This window comes from Phaethon lepturus, unplaced genomic scaffold (assembly GCF_000687285.1).
Source record: "Phaethon lepturus isolate BGI_N335 unplaced genomic scaffold, ASM68728v1 scaffold609, whole genome shotgun sequence".
NCBI lineage: Eukaryota > Metazoa > Chordata > Aves > Phaethontiformes > Phaethontidae > Phaethon > Phaethon lepturus.
In genome coordinates, this window is record NW_010560981.1 from 5095 (window position 1) to 30787 (window position 25693).

Genomic DNA, 25693 nt, shown 5'->3' on the forward strand with positions numbered 1-25693 from the left:
CGTGTATCAGCAACAGTGTGGCCAGCAGGAGCAGGGAAGTGATTGTGCTCCTATATTCAGTACTAGTGAGGCCACACCTTGAGTGCTGTGTTCAGTTTTGGGCCCCTCACTACAAAGAAGGACACTGAGGTGCTCCAGTGTGTCCAGAGAAGGGCAACGAAGTTGGTGAGGGGTCTGGAGAACAAATCTTATGAGGAGCGGCTGAGGGAACCGGGGTTGTTCAGCCTGGAGAACAGAAGGCTGAGGGGAGACCTTATCGCTCTCTACAACTACCTGAAAGGGGGTGGTGGTGAGGTGGGTGTTGGTCTCTTCTCCCAGGTAACTAGCAAAAGAAGGAGAGGAAATGGCCTCAAGTTGTGCCAGGGCGATTTAGAGTAGATACTAGGAAATTTTTCTGTAATGAGAGGCTGATCAAACACTGCAACAGGCTGCCCAGTGTGGTGGTGGAGTCACCATCACTGGAGGTGTTCAAAAAATGTGCAGACATAGCACATTGGGACATGGTTTAGTGGACATGGTGGTGTTGGGTTGATGGTTGGACTTGATGATCTTAAACGTCTTTTCCCAACTTGATGATTCTGTGATTTTGTGATATCATATAAACCAATTTTATCCTCAGAGTTAAAGAAGAAAAGGGTAGGTTTTAAATTTAATATTTTTTTTTACCTATTCCCTGAAAATGTTAGTTCTGTATTTGCTCTACATTTTTTTTTTTTAACTTTTAGGTTCTTTGTTTTTAAACTTTGGTCTTTACCTAATTATAGTCCTTTCCTTTAATCATGACTAGGTTCTTTTTCTATCAGTACACGCTACTGATTCACCCAGTTACTCACTTTCTGTTTGTTTGTTTGTTTGTTTGTTTGATTCCTCTAACAATTATGCTTGCCACACCATTATTGCAATTGTTCCTGATCCTTAGTGTAGAGAAATGAAAAACAATAAACTCTGCATTTAGCAGCAAAAGTCCTTGCCAAAGACTGGTCAAGGTTTTCCTTCTTGCTGCTGAGCTACATGCACAAAGAGAAGAGCCCAACACAGAATTTCAAGGACAGGCATTTTCATTTAGTTCCCTTCAGGGTCAGAGGACTTCAACATTGACTGTTGCAGGATGAATAAAAGCAAGAAAGTGGTTTTTGTTTTAATTTGAAATTACTCGATCTGAGCAATAATAAACCCTGAAATACCTTTAAAGATGTGCATGGAAATCTGGTAAGTAGAAAACTAGTTTCCCAATTAACAGTTTATGGTTTTTAATACAATATGAAGTGGTTTGTGAAAGTCATTACATAAATGAAACCTGCCACTTAAATATTGTTTGCAACTTTTCCTCTGTATATTTTTCTATCTATAGAAACTGTAGTGCCTTGGGTAGGCTTACAGTATTTTCTAATCTCAGTAAGATGATAGGTTCATTCACATGCATTGAAATTCATTGTACATGGGGTAAAGATACACATGAAAAGGCTCAGAAAAAAGAGATTAAATTTAAAATAACCCAGTGTTCTGTTTTTTTTTCAAGTGGATATATATTAAGCCATGGTTTCTGAAGATGCAATAAACAGTTTAAAATAAGAAAATATTTCCATTTGGCAAATACGTATTTGAGTATTCAAGTCCAAATTACTCTTTGCCAAAACCAAAGGCCTTTTAAGTTAAATTCAACCCACCACGTGATGTATACCTTCAAAGATGCTACTGCCCAGGCTCGGTCCTGTTCTATCCAAGCGGGAAGCTGGTCACGAACACTTCTTTGTGAATCCTTATTGAAGCAAGTTACGTTACACACATAAGTTACACAAATTTTTGTAAAACACTATATTCAGTAATAAGATTGCAAACCCCATGTTTTTACTAAAAATATTATTCACAACAGGAATCTTTCTGCAGTCTTTTGCTAAGTTCATAAATGGCATAACAAAGCAAAAACTACCAATGACTAAAGTTTGAGATATACTGTTCACATTAACATTGGCTTAACAACTTGAGCCTAAAAGTATTTTATCATTTCGAGTATCTGTATGACACACTTAACTCTAAGTAGTTTTCTCTTCCATTAAAAAAAAATGGCCCAAATGATTGTCTATCTGCATAGGCACTCTAACCAACCGACTTCAAAAAATAACTCCACTGCACATTTTCACAGTCATGAAGAAGATGTGTCTTCACACAAAGGGCAATTCTGGGGTAATTCACTAGACAAAGCATCACATCTGGACATCTCTGCACTGATAAAGTCTAACCAGAGCTCTATTTTTCTGCTCCGTAGATGCTGGGGATGTAGGAAATTCTAAGGGTGAACAACATAGCTTAAGCTCCAGTGGAATCTCTGTATTCACTACACAAAGTGAATGTAATGGCACCATTAACTTGTGTGACAGTCTCTGTATGGAAATTTAGTTGGATCTTTCAACCACTGAGCAACTTCAAAAATAATCTTAAATGTTCAGCAGAAAAAAAGGAAAGCTTTCTTGTGAAAGGATGTCTCAGTTATAAGAGCCTGAAAAAGAACAGCAGTAGGAAACTCAGAAGCAATTAGGAATAAACTTGAGATGGGTCTGCAATATACATTCCAGTTAGAATTGCAGATGAATCATGTACGTCCACAATCTTTCCAAAATCTATGGGTTGTGTGTTAGGTGAGGTAGAGGTAGGACTGGTGTTAAATTCCATTATATAATCAGATCTCACAGAGCTTGAAAATGACATACAGAATGAAAATACTTGACAATCACCAACTGCACTGACGTTTAATTGAGATGAAGAGAGACTTCTATATTCATACTGAAATGCAAAACCTGTAAAGTCATGTAAGGTCTAGAGAAATTGGGAATTTAAGGATCTTTTTAGCAAGCAGCTAACTAAGTAGGAAAGCCTGAGTAATATATTGTGTTTTAAGTGACTTGCCACTTCTGCCAGCATGCATGTGAACAAAGTTGGTGTCATAGATATAGCAGGGTCTGTAGCGATAGGACAAAGGGTAATGGTTTTAAACTAAAAGAGAGTAGGTTTAGACTAGATAGAAGGAAGAAATTTTTGACAATGTGGGTGGTGAAACACTGGCACATGTTGCCCAGAGAGGTGGTAGACGCCCCAATGCTGGAAACATTTCAGGTCAGGCTAGACAGGCCTCTGAGCAACCTGCTCTAGTTGAAGATGTCCCTGCTCATTGCAGGCAGGTTGGACTAGAAGAGCTTTAAAGGTCTCTTCCAACCCAAACTATTCTGTGATTGTATATTCTAAAAACAAGGTATTCACACTTGTCATTGTCTTGTACCACTAGATGTACGAGATAACCTTTAGCCTTGTTTAGATATCTATCAGGGTAAAAGTAATTGTGAATGGTGAAAACTTTAGCTAAGCCCAATGGAAATGAGCTAGCCTGATCCTGAATGAAGGAAAAGAAGAGCAAAATGATCAGCAGTGCTGATCATTTGCTGATCCTGATCAGCAAAAGAAGAGGAATTCAGAAACACTGATTTTAGTTACAGAAGAGGACTTGAAACCTTCTCAAACACACCACTGAAACAAAAAATTGTAAAGCTGGTAATAGAAAAATTAAAAAAAAAGCAAAAAAGGCAAAAAGTTATGCAAATTAGAAAATTAGTTGCCATGTTCAAAAAGTTCAAACTTTTTTTATATTTTTATATTACTATGTGATAAGATATTTGTTCCCTTAATGTATGAATACAACTTTAACTTTTCAGGATTTAAGTAAATGTTCCTTATTTCAAAATACACAAATAAATGTAGCTTACTGGTTTTCTTATAGTATCTCCAATGATCACACCTGTAAAAGTCTCCCATTCCTAGAGAGAGTAAATGAACAACTTGGATAAGTCAGAAGAAATCTTTAAGAATAAAGATTAATATGTAGTAGCACGTAGGCAAAACAGGAAGATAATAAAATTAAAGCTTAGATTCTGAAAGAGTTATAAGACATTTTTAAAACTCTAGGTAATCCTAGCAGTATGTAATACCTTTTGCAGAATCCAAGCTAAGTGACTGCAGTGCTTTATAAGAAAAAGAACCAAAAGGAGAAGTCTTATCCTTTCTCAGCACCCACAGCAACCACCCAGATTGCCTGACTACAGACTAGCAAGAAGTAAAATACGTGGCTGGCAAGGATACACATTCAGCCTGACAGGGCGTCAGCAGCCCACATGCAACAGTTAACTACAGAATCCATGTTTAAATAGCGTTTCATGTTATAGTATCCAAAAGATGCAGTTATTTGAACAGGAGGAATACTTAATATAACAGATTCGTATTAGGAACACTTTGGTTGCATTATGAGAGGGAAATTTAAGTTGAATTTACGTATGATTAAATCTTTTAGACTCAGTATTTGGATCCAAGAAGACAGCTTTTAATAATTTTAAAACAGATTAGGTAAGTACTTAAAAACATACTAGAAATGACATAATCCTATATTTGGAGGTGGTAAGAAATATATTAAAAAATCTTCATAAGTATTGAAATTTTATAAAATCAGTATCTATAATTCTATGATAAAGAACTAATTTTTTTAAAAGACAATAGTAACAGTCCAAATGAAAAAGTCAATCAACTAGTTCCACTTCGATACAGACCACAGCACATCTTTTTGCATCTGTCAATCTAGTTGAGTCTTGAAACAACTCTCTCTTTCAATTACAAACTGATGCTCCTCTCTCAGTTACAAAGAAAATGCTCGTGCACAGAAAAATACATGAAGGCTCCACAGTTTTAAAACCAGAAATTGTGTAATATTTTTGTGAAGAAAAGCAGAAGTATAATATGTAGGGACATGTAAAACCACCTCAGAAAAATCTAAACGTATGGATTCAGAAAGAGAATGTCTCTACTAAGAGCCAAGGTGTTCTGTAGTATAATGTTGAAGTTGTACTATAAATTTCTCATCAGTATGCAAAAAATTCATAAGTGCAGAAGGTTGAACTCTTTTGGGACAGTTCTAGAAGCATAATATGCATCTTCTAGCCTCATCACATTAAAAGCTTTAAAAGAAATAACTTTAAAAGAATAACCACTTCAGCTTCATTTTCCTCAATAAATATTTTGCACAAGCATTCTTTTCTTAACAATTTAATTAAAATAACTTCTACTTAAGAAAGAAAAATTATTGAGAAAGAAAATTATTGGTATTATTTGCCTGTTTTAATTCTTGAGATACTGCAGGAATGTGCATTATATGTAATCTAGATTAACCTCGTTAAGAGCTCTAATAGCTGACAGAAATGCACGCTAAACAATAGCAACCAACCCATAAAGCAGTAATTACAAATACTTAAGAAGCCTAGGCAGCTAGTCTTTCATTTAGTAAGAAGACTATTTGCAGGTTGCTGCCTTCATGACTTTATAAACTCAGGGACTAGAAAGATAAAGCAAGATATTTTCAGAAGCTAAAAAGAAATAATAAAGATGAATTAGAGAAGTTCTAACAACGAAGAGTAGCCAGGGTATGCCTCTACCAACAAGATTAATTTGAGTTATTTTTATCAGGCAGCTTCATTGCTGAAAGACTGTGAGCTTTCACCTGGTCAGTCTATATGTCTGCAATAAAATTACATTGCATTCATAAGATCAAAAAGTTTCAACTAACCTTTCTTGAACCTTGTACCTTAAACCCACATCCTTCATATAATCATGTTCCGCTACTTCCTTCAAATGTATTATCTGATTTTTACCTTTGACCCTGTAATGGACTCTCCTCTCGTGAATTGCCATCTACTACCATTTAATACTCCTGGTCTCCAGTTTCTAGTACAGAAAGCCATAGCTCTGTCTCTCCATTCCATGTAGGTATTTTAGATAATTAAATGTGTCTTGACTCATGTTAATCAGCCATGTTTAAGCAATTGTATTGAGTCAATTGTGCATATTGTCCTACCGCAGGCAGACTTTACGGGACTAATTTCACTACACTATAGACCACTATAACTTTGGCATGTACATCTCAGCCAGCAAAGTAGTAAGCAATTTTAGCAGTAAAACATCTGACCTCCTTTATAAAATTCATTTCTGATGAAACTAATTGCTTCTTTAACAGGTCTGTTTTTTACTGGTTTCCTATACAGACAGTCTACGATAACATGCTCAGGTAAATTTTAACAGGTGTTTAAATTTTAGTTACCAATTCAATCACCACTAAAAGTACTCATTTTACCAGAAACATGTACATGCACTACGAACCTCCGCATTGGGCAAAAACGTTCCCTAATACCCAAAGTGAGGAACATGCTGTTACTGAGGTGTGTGCTGCCCTACAGAAATAAGGGTTAGCAGTACTTAAGCTCTGCTGCAATTTTGTCGGGAATAGGGTAGCCTCTCAGAAATCACGCGTTTTCAGATTAGGCCTCATTCAGACCACTGTCAAAAATGTCACGTGACACCTCTCAGTTTTTTTGTGAATATGCTAATAATGCAGAACTTGCCTGAAAACTGAATGGACAGCCATTTTTATTAAATGTGGTTTGAACCTGTATCAACCACATCCCACTATGCTATCAAAAACATAAACAGTTCCAGAATGAAATCATCCTGGTGTCCATAGCTGGTGACCATCACTATGGTGCAAAGAATCCCATACTTATGCAGCCAGAGAACAACATACAAGAAGGACATTCTCTGTACAGTGGGCTCTTAAAGACATTGTTGCAAATGAGGACGTTAATAATCGCTGGTCCAGGGATTTCTTAGACACTGAAGAATCAATGTCTGAAATGCACAAAAGATAACTTCATTACTTTACCTTCCAGGAATACTCTTCACTTTAAGTGTCTTCAATTGCAGGTTGCAGAATCAGACTTCTATCAGACTATCTAATCTAAATCTAATCAGACTTAATTTCTCCCTAGGTCTTGCACGCCTTTTCTGCACTTCAATGCCAAGGCACAATGCACAAGCAACCCTTGGTCACAATGACAAGTGTGCATCCATCACTTTACTTATAAAGGAATATCCGTATTTAACTGGAAGGATGGATAAATGACTAGCCACATGGTGGCAGGAAACATTGATACAGTGCCTGCAAAAAAGTGCAAGAACCCTTCATAAGCGTATTTTTCAGACGTCTATTTAAAAGACAACTGTTTACCTACCTTTCTCATAGCAATCTTCACTTTGAACCTAATAAATATAATGTTGACATCCAAAAGTAACTATCACAGAAAGACAGTAGCATATACATTTAAAATCCCAAGTCCTATATTTACTGACAAGAACTTTTTATCTACTTATTTACTCTTCATATTAAGTTTAAGTAAATCACTTGGGTGTTTTCTCCTCTAGTACTTACATTCTCTTGAAAAAGTTCAGGGTGCATTCCTCGTACAAAATGTAGAGCAAACATTAGCTGATCAGCCTGAAATAAGAGCAGTAAAAATATATGTTCATCAAAAGTCACCTTTCTGCTTTTTTTACAAGTAACAAAATTTCATTAATAAAACACCTCTAATTCCATAGTAGTAACTTAATGACACATATCCTAATTCAAAATTGATACACACCCCTGCAACTTAGAGACAAACACTAACCCAAACCCTGTATCTAAGTTCTTCTTCACTTGAATTTAGATGTAAAAACAGGTACTTGTAATAAAGGAAACATACTAAACAGAATCCATTATTTTTTAAACTCTGCATAGGAAATGCTTGAAATCTTCTTATAGGAAATTTTTGAAACAGAGTTTTGGAAAAAAAAAACCAACTATAACCTCCTGACTTTTTCCTAGGTCTGTTGCATCACTTGAATTTCAACCAGTCTCTAAGCACTGGAGCAATAAACCAGGAATAAAGATTTACTGGAGCCACAGAATAAAACCATGCAAACATTCAAGACACTTTTTTTTTTTAAATATTGGATTGTCAAAACGGTGATTCCTGCATCTATACACAGAAACTTTCATAGGTTATGAAAGCTGTGCTGGAAAGCACAGATTACTATGTAATGAAGTCAAAGCAAAAAAATGGAAGTTGGTACCCTGGAAAACCAGGACCACTCAGAAGCCTAGATTTAGCCCTCCAATTTTCAAAGTCTGTCTGTAATGCGGAAGATGTATTTTAGCAGACAATAGAAGATATACACATATTTTCTCTCATTAAAATTTTAAGTAAGCATAAATCAAGTGGTACCTCTTCTTTTCCTTTCATGGAAGTGAAACATAAAAGCATAAAACACAGGTCAAAGGAAAGGACAGAAGAAAAAACAATGATGCATGTGATTGGGTTAAGTCTGCACAGCATAGGCATCTCAGCCAGCTGATGAACACAACACGCCCCCACTCCTATAGAAACCTATTCTATTCTTGACAATGAAATTTCCATGGTGTGGCTTCATACATACTTTATGTGTACCTCAAAGTGACAGCCTGGTTGTCCTTAGCTTCAGAGAATTACCACTCTGAAGAATATTAAATTACCAAGCATACTACTGAAAAATTAATTGCATGGGACTTTTCCAAAGAGACAGGACCAAATATGAGGAAGTATACTCCAGGAAATAGTATGTACATGTTATAAGGTATAAGATGAACTGTTTGACTAATACTGGCTTTCTCATCTCAATGTCTGTTATATTTTTGAGGCCAAAATTACATGAGCACACCAAATTCTTTTTGTTTTATTATTACTGTTTTCTAAAGCAAATGTGTTTTTACAAGGCTGATATGTCAGCTTAGAAAGAGACAAATACAGAATCATACAATCACAGAATAGTTTGGATTGGAAGGGACCTTTAAAGCTCATCTAGTCCAATCCGCCTGCCATGAGCAGGGACATCTTCAACTAGACCAGGTTGCTCAGAGACCTGTCCAACCTGACCTGGAATGTTTCCAGCGATGCGGCATCTACCACCTCTCTGGGCAACCTGTGCCACTGCTTCACCACCGCCATTGTCAAAAATTTCTTCCTTAGATCTAGTCTGAATCTACCTTCTTTTAGTTTAAAACCATTACCCCTTGTCCTATCGCTACAGGCCCTGCTAAAAAGTCTGTCCTCATCTTTCTTATAGGCCCCCTTTAAATACTGGAAAGCTGCAATAAGGTCTCCCTGGAGCCCTCTCTTCTCCAGGCTAAACAACCTCAACTCTCTCAGCCTGTCCTCACAGGAGACGTGTGCTCCACCCATCTGATCATTTTGGTGGCCCTCCTCTGGACCATCTCCAACAGGTCCATGACTTTCCTGTGCTGCGGGCTCCAGAGCTGGATGCAGTACTCCAGGTGGGGTCTCACAAGAGCAAAGAAGAGGGGCAGAATCACCTCCCTCCACCTGCTGGATGCACTTCTTTTGATGTAGCCCCGGATGCGGTTGGCTTTCTGGGCTGCAAGCGTGCATTGCCGGCTCCTGTCCAGCTTTTCATCCACCAGTACCCCTAAGTCTTTCTCGGCAGGGCTGCTCTCAATCCATTCATCCCCCAGCTGGCACTGATACCAGCAGTTGCCCCGGCCCAGGTGCAGGACCTTGCACTTGGCCTTGTTGAACCTCATGAGGTTCACATAGGCCCACTCCTTGAGCTTGTCCAGGTCCCTTTGGATGGCAGGCTGTCCCTCAGGTGTGTCAACTGCACCATTCAGCTTGGTGTCATCTGCAAACTTGCTGAGGGTACACTCAATCACAGTGTCTATGTCATTGGTGAAGAGTATTAAAGAGTATTGTTCCCAGTACGGATCACTGAAGGACACCACTCACCACCGATTTCTATCTGGACATTGAGCCATTGACCACTACCCTCTGGATAGCACCATCCAACTAGTTCCTCATCCATCCAACAGTCCACCCATCAAATCCATATATCTCCAATTTAGACAGAAGGATGTTGTGGGGGACCGTGTCAAAGGCCTTACAGAAGTCCAGATAGAATAGACGACATCTGTAGCCCTTCCCTTGTCCACTGGTGTGGTCGCTCCATACTAGAAGGCCACTAGGTTGGTCAGGGAGGATTTGCCCTTGGTGAAGCCATGCTGGCTGTCTTCAATCACCTCCATGTCCTCCATGTGCCTTAGCATAGCTTCTAGGAGGTTCTTTTCCATGATCTTCCCATATAAGAACAACATAGAATAAAAACATGGAGTAAGGATTTTCAAGGTGTTAATGATCTCTGGGAAGTTTCCTCATATGCAGTAAAAGTAACTTCAACTGCATCTGCACCTGTATTTCCAATAATACATATTTATTATTTAATAATTTATCTGGTGATTAGGTTCCAGAATTATGGTTGACTGACTAAGGGGACATGTATGTTGTAAAGACCATAACCTTACTAGTCTTAATTGCCCTTGGAATGACTGACCTACCAAGAGGCTATATATAACTCAATTCATATGAGCCACAGCTGATTTAAACTGGATTTAGGCAACTGCAGAAATGCATGATGGCAGCCACAAAAAACTCTTGGCATAATATATATCTCTACAGATACCAATACATAAAGTTGTTGTTTGCTGCTTTAAGTAGTTCTGTTTTATTAATTCTCTCAGTTGCAAAACCATACAGTACAAAGTATCCCCAAAGATACAATTAAAGCAAAGAAAGGACATTGTATTTTATTTTTGCATTTATGTACTATTGGTTTTGTTACAGGGGTAGGACTGGAGAGCAAACAGGCCCCAACTAGGAATCAAGGTCAAACTTAGCAAAGCACTAAAGTTCTCTTTGTATTCATAAATAAAATACATCCATGAACATCGTATGACACTGCGAACAACTGCCATAATGGCTGAAGTCCACACCATTCAGCTCTCATCCTCTCAGACAGGGTTTGCAAGCAAATACAAATCCAAACTGCTTATTAGAATGCTCCCTGGATGATTTAGTGTCCAACACTTGAATGGGAACAGTTTGGAAGAATGCTAACTGGACCAGGACAAACCTATGACAGCAACAATTTTGACAAATTAACAGTACAGGTAGGCCAGTTCCACTGCTCAGGAAAATTTCTTGGCACCACTTCACTTATGACCATACAGGAAGTCTATGTACACAATAACATAAATATTAACCACAGACAGACGAACAAAACCATCCTTTCCAATTCTAACATGCTTAAGAAGGTATAAACTTGTATCAGCTATATCATGTATGAAGGCACTAGTAAAGCCTCAGTGTCACAGCAGTCTAAAAATTTGCAAGGATAACAGGCAGAATTAGCAGTGGATTGCTGATGGTGTGAGGAGCTTATTTGTTCTTTCTACTATCAGAATATGATATTAAATGGGATGGACCATTAGTCTGAAGCTGCACGGTAACACTTACCCTTTCAGTATTTTCTAAACTCCAATCAGATCAGTGAAAATCTTTCTTACTAGAAATCTCTCTCTGCCTTGCTTTAAGGGGAGGTTTAGATTGGATATTAGGAAAAATTTCATCACCGAGAGAATGGTCAAGCATGGAACAGGCTGCCCAGGGAGGTGGTGGAGTCACCATCTCTAGAAGTATTCAAAAAATGTGTGGATGTGGCGCTTCGGGACATGGTTTAGTGGGCATGGTGGTGTTGAGTTAACGGTTGGACTTGATGATCTCGAAGGTCCTTTTCAACCTTAATGATTCTGTGATTCTGTGAAATCTTTAATCTTTTCTGATATATAAAAAAGCTGTCTTCCAATATTCAAAAGATGTAATGACTCATTGGATAGCTTCACATACACATGACTTCAAACACAGACAGTAAATTATGAGAATATTTCATGAGAATCCATTTGGACTGATAAGACAAAATCCTTAGAAATAACTGCAACCTCAGTTTAGTGTTGCTACATTAAGGGGAAAGGGGAGGAGCTGTTGTGAAATTTTCCAAGATCTCATCATTCTCACTGGATCAAACTCCAGACTTGCACGATTTGTACTACTGTTCAAACCACCTATGCAGATCTACTATGCATTCTTCTGCATCGCACTATCAGACAAACACCTCCTGTAATTGACTGTTCCATGTGAAAGTAAAAATTAAATTGAAAGTGAAAGGCATATCTATCCTAGGTTTTCACCAACAAAGCAAAAAGAGAAAAGCCACCTGATTCAAATATAGAGAAAACAAGAAATACATTAAGAACATTAATGGAGAAACAAGGGAACAGATAGAAACAAACAAGCTAGCAGATAGAGATTTGACGCAGGAAAGGAGAATATTACAACGGGTTTTAAAAAACAACCAACCAACAAGTAATCACACAAAACCTTACATGACAGCTAGGTCAAACACTCATACTTAGAAATGCTAGAAATAAGAGCAAACAGAATAAGAGTGCTCAGAAGACTGTGAAGCATGGGAGTGGCTATAAAGCCAGAATGAGACAGACGAGCCAGAGGTAAAGCAGAAATAGGACTAGGCTGAGAATTGCCTTGTCCATTAGAAACTGCTCCGTGAAGAAATGTGCATAAGCAATCTTAGTTCTGTCATATCCTAATTTTTAGTCCTCCTCATTTTGCATGTTAAATATTGCAAGTGTAATTTTTTGCATGTGTTACGTGTGTACTACTTACACAATACAGCTTATTTGAAGTAGATCAAATTTTGGTTGCTGAAAGAATACTTTCAAATACCTTCAAACCCGGTGCACTGTATAAAAGTCAGAAAAAATATAATCTTACCTTAAACAAACAACGACAAACATATTCATACACTGTATGTTTCAATGAGCCAATAAGCGACTTGATTCTTTCCTCAGTATTACTTGAATCCTAAAAAGAAAATTTGGATTTCAAAAATTCATGTGGAAGTAAAAATCTTTTTACGTACCCTGTAAATTTCAGCAGAATGACACAAATAATCTGGATTCTATGTGACACTTATTAGTTCTCAAAACATGTTATTGAACTCAGCTGCAGTAGATGATAAAATACTGATAAAATGAGAAGTTTGTGCTGAAGCATTAAGAAATTAGTATTTTGGCCTTGAATATTTTGACTGTGAACATTATAAAACATTATCTATAAGGTAAACACATAGAGAATAAGATAGCAGTTTCTTCTCCTAACATCAATATCCTTGAAATCTTATAGTTTTCACTTACTAAAAAAATTGCTTATGTATTGAATTACTATATTTAATGTTATTAAACAGGTATGTTGGTGTTAAGTGTAGTTACTAAACTGCCACCAAATTTGGCCCAACTGTTGTAAACATGGTAGAAAATAGTAAATATACCCTGCCCTTCAAAGCTTACAGACTAAAACACTAATTATAACAGGAGAAAACTGAAAGAAAGATAGGATAATAGAAGAAAGAATAGGCAAAAAAAAAGAAAAAAGTGAGGGAGGTAACAGGTAGTGTGAGATTTATCAGAAATTCCTTTCTACTATGCTGGAATTTGAAGAGTTAAGTTTATAAATGAGGGCAATTTGGATTCACAAGCCAAACTGACTAATAGTTTTCCCATGTCTAAAAGACAGTTTGGGAAAAATGAAGAATTGGATAGAGGAGAATTAAAAAAGGAAGCAAGCAAAGAAGGCAAAACCAGAAGTTGAGCTTTAAATAGGTAACATAATAGGCAGGAAGAAAAGAAATTATGAAAGAGTACAAAAGTAAGAACAAGAAGTTAGAAGCTCGTGTTGTGGCAAAAAAGTAATAGGTAAAGAACTTCAAAGAGGGCAAGTTCACACAGTCAGAACCATGTTCCTGGTAATGACTGGAGTTGAAGGAAAGTGGTAAGCACAGATGCTAGAATAAAGGGAATCCAAAAGCGACATGATGAAAGGCTGGTGAATGACTTTTTAAAGTGGAAACAACAAGAAATAAGATTAATTTTGGAGATGCTGAATAAAGAGAAAATACCTTGTTACTCAGTGTGGGTTTTTAGATCTAAAGAGTGAGATGGCAAGGGATAAATACATAATTCTGTGCTTCAGTAAGAAAGATATACTGGCCATTAGGATACAGAAAGGTAAAAATCACATTTTCAACAAGACAGACTGCATGCTTGCTTACAAACTGTATAAAAGCAGATAAAGCCTTGATCTTCTTTCAGGCAACTTAAAAATGTAGAAATATACATCTTATTCTACACCTTGATGATAAAATTGGTGTTATTTGCAGACTAGATCATTAATTTATTTAAATAAAGCCTTCAGTAAAGTTATAATCAATCCTGGTTTTCCTAATTCACCTTAGACAAAGAGTAAGCCTTGAAGTACAAACAAGAGTTACTTTGTTTTCAGATAGCATAGCAATTTTACAATTTATGTGTAACATAAGATCATTAAAAATTCCATGTGCATGTATTCTGAATATCTAAAGCACAACAGTTCAGCACCACTACTTATTATACATTTCATCATTAGTTATTATGCATTATTTTCTTAAAAAATCCAGAGCAACTAACAAATTCTAAATATCAAAGCAGACTGATCCTTCTGCAGCATTAACAGCTTCAGGAAAAGCACAAATACCTGCTCGCTTTGCAGAGCCCTTTGGAAAAGCCGCAGGAAAGCCGCCAAACTAAACCGGTACATATTATTAATTTTTGACAAGTCAGAGATAATAAAGTACATCTTGCTAGCACTCTCAGCTAAAGGGAGATAGGCGTCCCTCTCCTGTGGATAAAAAAACCACATACATATATAAAAACCAGGATCTTACTGCCATCTACCGGTTATTGCGTAAACATTTATTCATCCCACCAAAAAAACACTTGGATGACTCGCACTGCTTTAGAAAACCGAATCCCTTCTGATTCTTCAAATTGAGGGACACGTACTGAAGACTTCAACACTGTCTTTAAATTTCAAAATTGGAAGAAAGCATTTTTAGCAAATATTATTGAAATTATGAAGAACATTTTGGAAATTAATCCTAGGGCACCGAGGACTCTTTCCACCACAGAACATGTCCCAAAATGCAATAGAAAATTTTAAACTAAACAAATAAAACTAAACTAAATAACACTAAACTAAACTAAACAAAAACTCTGTAATGTGTTACAGAAACAGTATGCCAGATGAATAGCATCACCAATGATCTAAATTTTTGCAATAGGAAGGGATATATTAAGTAAGAACATCCATATGAGCCATACTGTTTGCAAGAGCAGATGGCAAAATTAAAGTCAAAACTCATTACTTGCCAATAAGTCCTTGCGGAAAAATCCTTTAATTGAAACTGGCAGACTTTAAATTGTGTAGCTATTCACCATGAGCAAAATAAAGGAATTTAATTACTGAAAATACTTTCTGTACTTGCATATCCAAAATATCTTTTACTTCAAAAAAGTAATTTAGTATGTTACTGATCTTATACTCCTCTGGATGTATTCATCCTCTCTATATAGAAGATGACTAATTTCAGCAGGAAAAAAACAGCAATAAAAGATTAAAATATTCTTCTACCTTATCAAGGAAACTCTGAAGTCTGTGAGATTCAGCAAGTGATTCTTGGATGAGAGCACTACTTGCTTTAGTTTGATTCAAAGATTCAATCAGATCCTTATTTTCTAGTATATTGCCTTGTGATGTTGCAAGTGTCTGTAAAAAAAAAAGTCATCTATGTTACATCAAAAAAACCCAACTGTAAAGTACCCATTTTGGAAGCTGTTCTTCTTTCTGACCTGTACATGTTTCTGAATCATCGAATGCATCCAGAGCACTAGAAAGCAGGTAGTTACTCCAAAAACTGAGATGTTGTTTTAAAGAAGCATGGAAAATAAAACCCAAGAACAAACTCCAAATATCCACATTGCCAGGTTCTGAAACCTAAGTCATCAGTAAGTTTTTGAGAATGATTTCTATGATCAGAGTCTTACGTGCTAATAACCCCATGGCAAATACAAATCAGGGTATTTTTTCTTCTATGTAACTACTAATTTAACCTGAAATTGGTTACTTATGACTTTCTGTACCTAGTCATTCATAAATTCATTTCTCCTACAAAACCATTCCAATACTCCCTATACAACTTAGTTCTCATTTCCAGTTGAGATGAATACTCACAATTACATCAATTTCAATTTTGTAATCAGAGATCCCTTCAAAACCCTTGAGATCATCCCATATTTCCCCTGAGTTTTCCTGCGCAACCAATTGCATTTCTAATAAGAAGTGGGGACAGCTTCAATGATTCACTATTATTCAAGGTTTTCTGACAATCTTCAATAAATACACTTCAGTACAATTTTTTAGTCACATGACACAACATTGGCTTCTTTGTCAGTTAAGTCAGTTCTGAACAACTACCTGTAGGACACCTTTTCAGGGTATTTGGAGGCAGAGATTCACCAGTTAGAATAGTAGAATGCATTTAGTTCTCTAGCTGAAAAGAGTTTAAGACAAGATCATCTGTTTTTTTCCAAGGACTCCAATTTTGCTATAAGGAATCATAGTGTGAGCTATAAAATAGCCACAGCATGTATGTCTTTACTCCAAGGCTTTCGGACGAAAACCAGTAGATTACTTCAGATGGAATGCTAATGTTGCTTTAGGATTAACTTCAGTTCAGTTAGAACACTTCCAGCACCGCCTTCTTTGCTGACAAAGTCCATGTAGCAGCTGTCAGTTTCCACTGAGCTTTAGGCTTCTTTCTTCAGAGTCAAAGAGTATTCTGATTTCAGTGCTAACAAGAATGCCAAAGTTGAAACCAACCTCGGTGTTAATGCTTGGCCACTTTTTATTGCAGATACCTTAGGCATCAATTACTTGAAATTTTGCACTTGACAATTCAGATTGGGCAGATGTGAAAGATTTTGGAGTTCCAAGATCACACAAGTCTGTTCTAAAAAGTGGCCATTTTTTTTGTTGCATCTCTGAACTCTCAGCTTCTGGCAGACATTAAGATACTAAACAATGATCAACTTTGAATACAGAAATTTTTTAGAGAACAAGTTTCCTTCTACCTGTAAGGCAAATGTGTCCCATCACAGTTTTAAAAAAGGTTTCAGGTTAGTATCTGAGACTTAATAGGGAGTTTAATAGGGACAGTAAATCTGGAAATTCAGATCACATTAAATAATTATGTGCAAAACTCTAAAACTGAGTTATTAATGGCCAGTCAAATAAAGTTTAATTTATATGAACCCATACGGGTGGACTGTTGGGTGGATGAGGAATTGGTTGCATGGTGGCATCCAAAGGGTAGTGGTCAATGACTCAATGTCCAGACGGAAATTGGTGGCAAGCAGTGTCCCTCAGGAGTCCATAGTGGGACCAGTACTCTTTAATATCTTCATCAATGACATATGTCAATGTCCCTGCATTTATGACATTTGGGAAGGAAGGAGGATTTGAGGATCCATTCCTGTGGGCATGAAGTACAGCTTCTGTGAAATCCATGACAAGATGCAAACAAAAAAGAAAATGCTCCTTTCCTTTGAAGATACATTTTCTTATAGAGGTGTACAACTTTCTGAGCATAATTACTTTCATTAAAATAAAAAGGAAAACTGAAAATTTGGAATATTAATTTTAAATATGAGAAAGGAAAATGTTAACTATAAACAATAGTACAGTTCACTGCCAATAACAAACCGTTGTAGAGGTTTAAAGTTTTAAACGTCTCTCTCAACAGGTCTTTTCATTTTCTACTGGGAAATTTTCTTTCAGGCTTTTTTCCTCTCACAACAAAGAATCATTTCTCAACTTGCAAATCACTTGACATGATTCACAAGCTTAAAAATGTGGCTTTTTTTAAAACTCATAATTTGAAAAGGAAGTACTATAATTTTTAACAAAGTTTTCTCCTTTTCAGTGCATTAAAGTTAATGAAATTTCTAACCAAACTAAACCAGTCTGTATCTTGCTGAACAATTCATACATTTAACTTAGACAATGCTTAATGTACTGAAATACTACAGTTTCATACCAGATGTGCATATTTTACCTACTTTACTCTCCCAACAGCGCCAGGAAAATAATGCTTTTATTCTCTCCAGTTAAAAATTCTGAGGGCTCATTATTCCAATACTTTCACCATTTCCATTCAAAAACATACCAATATGAACACTATCTTATTGATCTAACAGATATAAAATAGGTAAATTTATTTTACCTCCAAAAGAGATTCCTCAAGCTTAGCCAGTTGTATCTTCTTATCTTCTTCTTGTTGTAACAGTTTTGTCTTCTGCTCTTCCAAATCAGGCTTTTCGTGCTGAATTGTTAAAGCCAAAAGCTAAAAAGAAAGGAGATTATTCAACATGATAAAAAACACTCTTAATATTTCATAATATATATTCATTATCATATAGCATAATATATACTCATTAATCATACAGCAGTATATAGTCTATTTTTGAAAGTAGACACCTGAGGGTTTACTCAGTTGTACCATACAACCAACAGTTTTAAATCTATGTTTAAAGGACTGGCAGTCTTCATGACAGTATATGCTGTTATCAGACATAAAAAGAAGTAGGTGATAGAAAGCACAAACTGGATGGCAGCAAATTTCTTGCCAGCAAGTCTACCAATAGTCAAATCCCTCTCCTGTCAACAGAGATAAAACAAAAAACAAAGGGGTTTTTTTGCTGTATTTCCACTTAAAAGAGGGGGTCAATTCACTTGGTTACATTGTATGGTGTCAATTCCCTATCTCCAGTGGAGGGAAGAAATCCGTATGGTTATTCATGCTTCACATTTTGAATTATATCGTACTTGTCAACATCTTATTTACATATCATTCTAAGCCTCTTGATAGTTTGGAAAAACTTGTTTCATGCCAAATAAAGATGTTTTTTCATTCCCCTAATTTATCTCTCTTCTTTTTTTTCTCTCTTCCATCTGTACGATACATTGTGCTTTGTAAACATTACAGAAAAAAAACTCAAAAGCTACTAGCATTTTGGAAGAAGTAAAATATACAGCTTTTTGGTTTCATTACATTTTTCCCATACACAAAGTATCTTGATGCTAGCATTACTCTCTAACTAGGACACCAGAGAGCAGTAACAGAAATGTTTCCACTGTACCATAAATGCATCTTGAACAGAAAACAGAAGCTTAGCAATTAATCTGTTGCAACTGAAGTCAATGAGATCGTTTCCATTTTCCCTACTGGACTCACTACTTGGTTCCAAAGTGCATAAAACCAAGACCTCAAAATTCAAATTTCATTTCAGATACAATTTTACCATTTATATTTGTGTGCTAAGAAATATTTCTGTGACCATTAATGCAAACTGCAACACAAGGCTTCTTCCAGAAGGTGAATGTAGCTATGAATGTCTGTTATAAATATATTTATTCTAAATGCCTACCTGTCCTCTTAAGCCACTTCCTGTTGTGGTAAAGTTTACTTCTGTAACAATAGAAGAAGCATCAGGTGGAATGAAGGGATTTGGGTTCCTTGTCGACAGAAAAAGACGAAACTCTTCATTATAATCTATCATTTTTTCACCTATTTGTATAGCGTAACGGGGTCCTGTAAATAATAAGTAGGTATTATATTCACTCTGGAACATTTTAGAATTATCTGAAAAAAATGGTGTCTGTGTAATACTTTATTACCAGTAGATGCAAATGTATTTTATAAAATTTATTTATAAATTCTTTGGAAAGAAAAATAAATTTAAATAAGCTATCCTGCATTGTTAGACAAAAAATGCAGTAACATAGCACTGGTGTAAGAAAGTTGCATAGTGAGAACATTTAATACACCAGGATATTTTAGTTATCCTTACAAAGTACAAAAAGCATAAATGGCAAAAAATGCGCTTGAAGTAAAAGTAATACTAATAAATCTTTGAAATCTTCAAACAATGAATAGGAGACAAAACACCACAGAAGACGCACTGGAGAATCTCCCTTGTGTGTAAAAATTGTGTCATAATTTAAACATATTCATTTACATTTCCACATAGGTATACCACTCTATCAAAACACACTAGCCATAATTATATATTGGCTAACTAAGATGGTTCAGCATTTTCTGAACATGATCCAAAACCATTAGATTTCATCTCTGGATCTGTTACATTCATTTGTAGAAGGATGATGTCGCTATACAATCATAATTATATTAAAATATTGCTTTCTATGATAATTGTTATAGAGGAAGTCTATAGTCTCTTTGTGTTCAGTTTTGGGCCCCTCACTACAAGAAGGACGTTGAGGTGCTTGAGCATGTCTAAAGAAGGGCAACGAAGCTGGTGAGGGGTCTGGAGCACAAGTCTTATGAGGAGCAGCTGAGGGAACTGAGTTGTTCAGTCTGGAGAAGAGGAGGCTGAGGGGAGACCTTATCGCTCTCTACAACTACCTGAAAGGGGGTGGTGGTGAGGTGGGTGTTGGTCTCTTCTCCCAGGTAACTAGTGATAGGACAAGAGGAAATGGCCTCAAGTTGCGCCAGGGGAGGTTTAAGACTAGATACTAGGAAAAATTTCTTTACTGAGAGGGTGATCAAACATTGGAACAGGCTGCCCAGGGAGGTGGTGGAGTCACCATCTCCGGAAGTGTTCAAAAATCATGTGGACGTGGCGCTTTGGGACATGGTTTAGTGGGCATGGGGGTTAACAGTTGGACTTGATGATCTTGAAGGTCTTTTCCAACCTTAATGATTCTGTGATTCTGTGAAACTAAAAATGCTGGAATATCTAGTCATTAGATTGAATGAAAAACATCCCATTAAGAAATATCCCATAAATTTGTCTTATTATGAATATATTTAATTTAATCACAGTATGAAAGAAAGAATTAATTTATTAAATTTCCGTTGTCATGGTTTCAATCTTTGTTTATACTCCTAATACTTTGACATTTCTCAATATGCCTGCCACTGAATGAAACTATATGTATGGCCTCTCACCACTGTCCTTCCACCACAGGTTTCCATTCTAACAGGGTCAGAAAAGAGTAAGCTCAAACAATCACATGACTAGAGTAAGATTTTGCCTCCTGATACTAAAAAAGAAGGAAGAACAGAATCATAAGATGAAAAGTTTCAAAGTGAGAATTTCCTTTCCAGAGACATTTCTGAGGTGGCATAGTTAAGTGCTTCTCTATTTTTAGCACTAGGAGCGGATCAGAACTGGTCTAAGTATAAATCTCTTGCTAAAACACTGGTAGAGATTAAAATCACATACCAATTTTGCTTCTGTGCCAAGGATCAGAATAAATTTTAGGCCTATGCTGTAAAAATGTCAAACAGAAAATGGAAGCTGTACAAAGACAAATTTATTGCAGTATATATATTCACATTTTTATTAATGTTTCATTCCGAGTAATGAAAAGATGTACAGTCATCACAAGCAAAATAATGCAGACAGGCCCCCACCTCCACATTTTGACAAAGAGAAGGAGTGCTTACTTGTGAAGTGACTGAAAAGACTCAAATAATGACCCATTCTCCCTTTTCATAAAACAGTTCCCTAGTTTAGACCTGCACAGACCTAGCATGAACATAGCTCATTAACATGCAAAAGAGGATGCCTGAGTGTTATAAGCAATTTCCCTGAATAAACTAGTATATTTTCATTTAATTTGCTTTCTCCACAGTTCTGCAGACATATTCATCTCTTAATTTGATTCCTTGAGCAAAATCAGTTAAGATGCCTGTAATACTGCATCTCTGCTTTACAAAGTTCAGCAGAAGCTAGTGAAAAAAAAAGGTTGTGAAGATATTCTACCTAACATCCTACAGATCCCTGAAGTCACCATTTTGGTGGTGCTCTCAGCTTTTACCGAGGATAAACATACAAGCACTACTGTAATGGAAGAATGTTTTAAACTAACACTTTCTTTTCACTAAAGAGACCTTTCCAATATAGGAGATAAATGGATCTAAGAACTCCATAGCATTTGCATTTATTTTTACCATGTATTTACATTTAAAGAATTACTGCTACCTCACTCACTATTAGAACTTAGTATTAGATGAAATGACAGCAAAAAGGAGTCTTGAGCTATTTTCAGCGCCCAAAGTTCATACAGTAATTACATGCACAGGCTGTGGTGCATGCTGAGGAATTAACACTTGAGGCAGAAATATAGTCACTAAGGATAACAAAATATACTCTAATTACAACAGTTTAGAAGGTATTTTAAAATTACATTATTGTATTTTTTCAATCCACTCAGTTCTTTTGATACAATTTTAAAATATGCAACATAATTCAACATAATTCATGCTGAGATACTTATATCATTACTATTTATCTTTACTAAACTTTCAACACAATTTTTCATATCAGCCTTTTTAAAGCAACTAAATCCAAAGCAGTTACAGAGTTATATAGAGTACATGAGCTCTCCAAAGTAGAGATGTTATAAAATGTAAATGTTCATTGCATCAGTTAGGGAGACTCCTTTTATCAACTTCCACCATTTTGCTTATCTCTATGCCACACCCCCCCCCCCCATTCCAAAGTCACATCAGGGACGGACTCGTGTGCCTTCTTTAGTTTCTGACAAATGAAAGAGAAACAGCAACACCAACATTCTAAAACTCTGATTTCTAACTGCACAACCTTCTGGTCTATTTAAGGTCCAAGTTCCTAAGTAAAACTATGCGTTTGAAATTGTCACTAGAAATTAACTTAAAATTTAAATTGTGAAGAGTTGATAAAAACACTTCATTCTAAATCCAGTCAAAAAAATCTTTAAATACTTTTCAATATTCTTCCACTTACGAACCAAGAACATATCTCCAAAGTATTTCATGTGCTGAACTGTTATCAGCAGGTTAATATTAAAGAGAAAAAGAACTACACAATACTCATGTTTTCAGAAAAATTGAGTTTTATATGATATATGCAGATCTAACCTACAAAAGCTTTGAGCAAGCATTTGTAAAGATCTTGGTCATTTACCTTGAGCAACAAGATCTTTTCTTAGCAACGGGTAAAGTACAGGCTCCACTCCATCCATTTCCTGTATAATAAGTGTTTTCCCAAATCTCACTGCCAACTCAAGAGCAGTTAGGAAGTTGGTGTCCTGGGCAAATAAAAATAGATTCCTGTGATTCATGGTTTTTTGAAATATTAACACTTCAGAATGAACACGAATGCATTATACCAAGAGTAAATCTAAAAATTTACCAAGAGTATACCAAGAGTAAATCTAAAAATTAGTAGTATAGCTGAAAAATTCTATTACAAGCTTATAATATTTCAGGGTTTAGCCACAAGTGTTTAATTTAAATAAGTTTGATCTATTCAGCTACTGACATACAGACAACTTATTTAACATGCCTAGCTCTCCAAGTGCTGCATCAGAAGACAGCAGGTCTACCGTAGGTCTTATGTCACATCTGTCAGGCACACCTGGAAGCCCTGGCTAGTTAATGCATCTCAAATGTTATTAGGTAGCTATGTCTCAAAACTGAATCAAGACCTAAGGACAGGATTCACATTGATACTAAGGTATCTAAATGCAGTCTTTTGCGTGTAGGTGCCTAAACATGCACATGGTGTTTAGATTCCATTACAGTCAATGGAGATCCTAGACAATGCAGACAACAGAGCCTAAAAGGTAATCAAGCCAATCAGCTAACAGGGGAAGCATTCAATTATCCAAAGATATGTATCTAGTACCATCAGAGAGTATCTAAAAGACCTGCACAGAACTGGCAGTGATCTGTGGAAGACCTACATTCTGTTCAAGCAATACCTTGAGGCCAGGTGGGGTTCAATAAGGAACTCCTGAACAGCACTAGAGGCTTGCCTATGAGTGTGCAACTGAGCCAAGCCTCACGACCCATGTAAACAATTGGGTATGTAGACAATTAATCTTAGGTACCTTAAGCTCAAGCTGAAATCCAACCTACTATTTCCAATGTAGATAACACAACACAAAAACGATAGAGAGGAAGTTTATATATACTCATGAAAACCAGTGAACTGCAACCAAGAATACAAAAGATCTCTCTGTTTACAAATCTTTTACTATCTCCCTCTCAGCAGGCTGATATATATATATACACACACTGATATTCTTGCAGAGAGCAGCATGAAGAGGCAAACTTGTAGAATTAATACCAGATGTTCACCCTGCATTTTTAAATACTCTGATCTCCTCCTTGAGAAAACAAATTTTCAGTAGCATGTAAGAACCACTGTAACCTAGAACTCTGTGAGAAATTATATGCTTCATGGAATATACACCCATTTTTGGTGATTGGCATCATATCCCTTTAAAAATTGCTCTCTTAAGTATGGAATAGAGTGAGCTCAAGCAGAACAGAACTGTAAGACCAAGCATAAATACTGCACCTGTTGGTTAATAACTTCCAAACGTGATTCCTTCAAATGTGTCTTCAACCATTCAGTAGCCCGGAAAGAAGGATCTATCAAAAATGGGCAAACTTTACTCTAGGAGGAAAAAAAAAAAATTACTGAAATCTATTTTGTTTAAGAATAAAATTGAATTGAGTTCTTTTTTATTTCCCCAAATTAATGGTATAGTACTTTAAAAATCTTTTTAACTAACAAACTGTTTAAAGAAACAATAACAGCCTAATAGCAAAATTGCAACAAACAAGAAATTTTATGTCTTTTACTTTATTTCTTCTTTAAAAAAAAACAAAACCAAAACAAACAAAAAAAACCCCAGAAAAACCAAGAGCACCCAAAACCAAAATTCTCAGGTGTTTGTCCTGCTCAAGGTAGGCAGTTCTTCACCTTCTCTTAAAAACAGGAATATCTATTCAGTAAGTATAATCTTCAGCTTTTGTTATTCACAACTGTTTTGAAACTTAGAAGAGGTATTATTTTTCCTTTTTCTTCCTGTAGTGGGCAAAGATACAGTACTTCTGGTTTTGGATCTCAATGCATTTTAGAAAGAATAATGAATGTAAGTATTTTGCAGGCATAAAGCTATAAGTAGCGTTTTACTTATAATCGCAAACATATCCAGATCTCAAACTTGCAAATACTACAATGAAAACATTTTGTTGATATTGCCTAATAATATGTATACTGACAAGACAGCAGGTTTTCATTTTAATAAAACCTTTATTAATGTGTGGTTCCCCTACCAGTACTATGCAAAGCTTTACTATTTTATTATATTATATAAAGTTATGTTACGCTGTACCCATTGCTTTCTAAATACTGAGATTTTAACCATTAATATAACTAATTATATAACTAATTAATATAACTAATTACGTAAGTGCTCAGAACTTACACAATAGTCATGGCACAGAGTGACCACAGAGTACTAGTAACTGGGGCAAGTGAAAAGAGACCTATTCACAGTTGACATGTGCATTTAAGATTTCACAGTCACAGAATGGTTGAGATTGGAAGGGACCTCTGGAGACCGTCTCGTCCAAACCCATATAGCTGATGGCCTAGGACCATGTCCAGATGGCTTTTGAGTATCTCCAGGGATGGAGACTCCACCATTTCCCTGGGCAACCTGTGCCAGTGCTTAGTCATCTTCTGTAGCTGTGTGCTTCTCTCTGCCCCCACTCAAGCAATAACCACCACTGGGGGTCATAATGCTGCATCCAGCTTAAGCTGGACTTTGGGGAGATGGTTGGCAACACAGTAGCCAAGGACTGTCTTGAGAAGTGACCCAGACATCTTGCTGGCATGCAAATATGACCATAAATCAATCATCATCATAAATAGTGGACAGCCCAGAGCCCGTTGAGCTCTCCAGAAATGAAAGAAGGCTGCATGACAGAATCTCCCCTTGAGTAGGGACACTTCTCAAGGTTACTCCTCAAGGTTGAGATTCCTTTCTGCAACAGATTAGGGACTATGATTGGATACAGCCACACCTAGACTCCTGTCTGAGAAGGAGTTTAGAAAGCAAGGGGTTCCTTTCTGAACCTCATGACT

At 36.4% G+C, this 25693-nt stretch overlaps 1 protein-coding gene across 1 annotated transcript in view; it reads right to left on the reverse strand.

Moving 5' to 3' along the window:
* The window catches only part of LOC104626005 (cytoplasmic dynein 2 heavy chain 1-like), a gene marked incomplete at its 3' end in the record, with an annotated part of 25354 nt that extends 2582 nt beyond the window's left edge, over nucleotides 1–22772 (reverse strand). The window contains exons 1-9 of the mRNA XM_010293812.1: nucleotides 22715–22772; nucleotides 19169–19332; nucleotides 17965–18084; nucleotides 15315–15449; nucleotides 14379–14522; nucleotides 12582–12671; nucleotides 7295–7360; nucleotides 3756–3806; nucleotides 1682–1759 (exon numbers count right to left, since the gene is read on the reverse strand). Coding sequence (XP_010292114.1) covers nucleotides 1682–1759; nucleotides 3756–3806; nucleotides 7295–7360; nucleotides 12582–12671; nucleotides 14379–14522; nucleotides 15315–15449; nucleotides 17965–18084; nucleotides 19169–19332; nucleotides 22715–22772 — 906 coding nt within the window. The remainder of the gene's footprint in view (nucleotides 1–1681; nucleotides 1760–3755; nucleotides 3807–7294; nucleotides 7361–12581; nucleotides 12672–14378; nucleotides 14523–15314; nucleotides 15450–17964; nucleotides 18085–19168; nucleotides 19333–22714) is intronic.
* Nucleotides 22773–25693: the final 2921 nt, after the last annotated feature.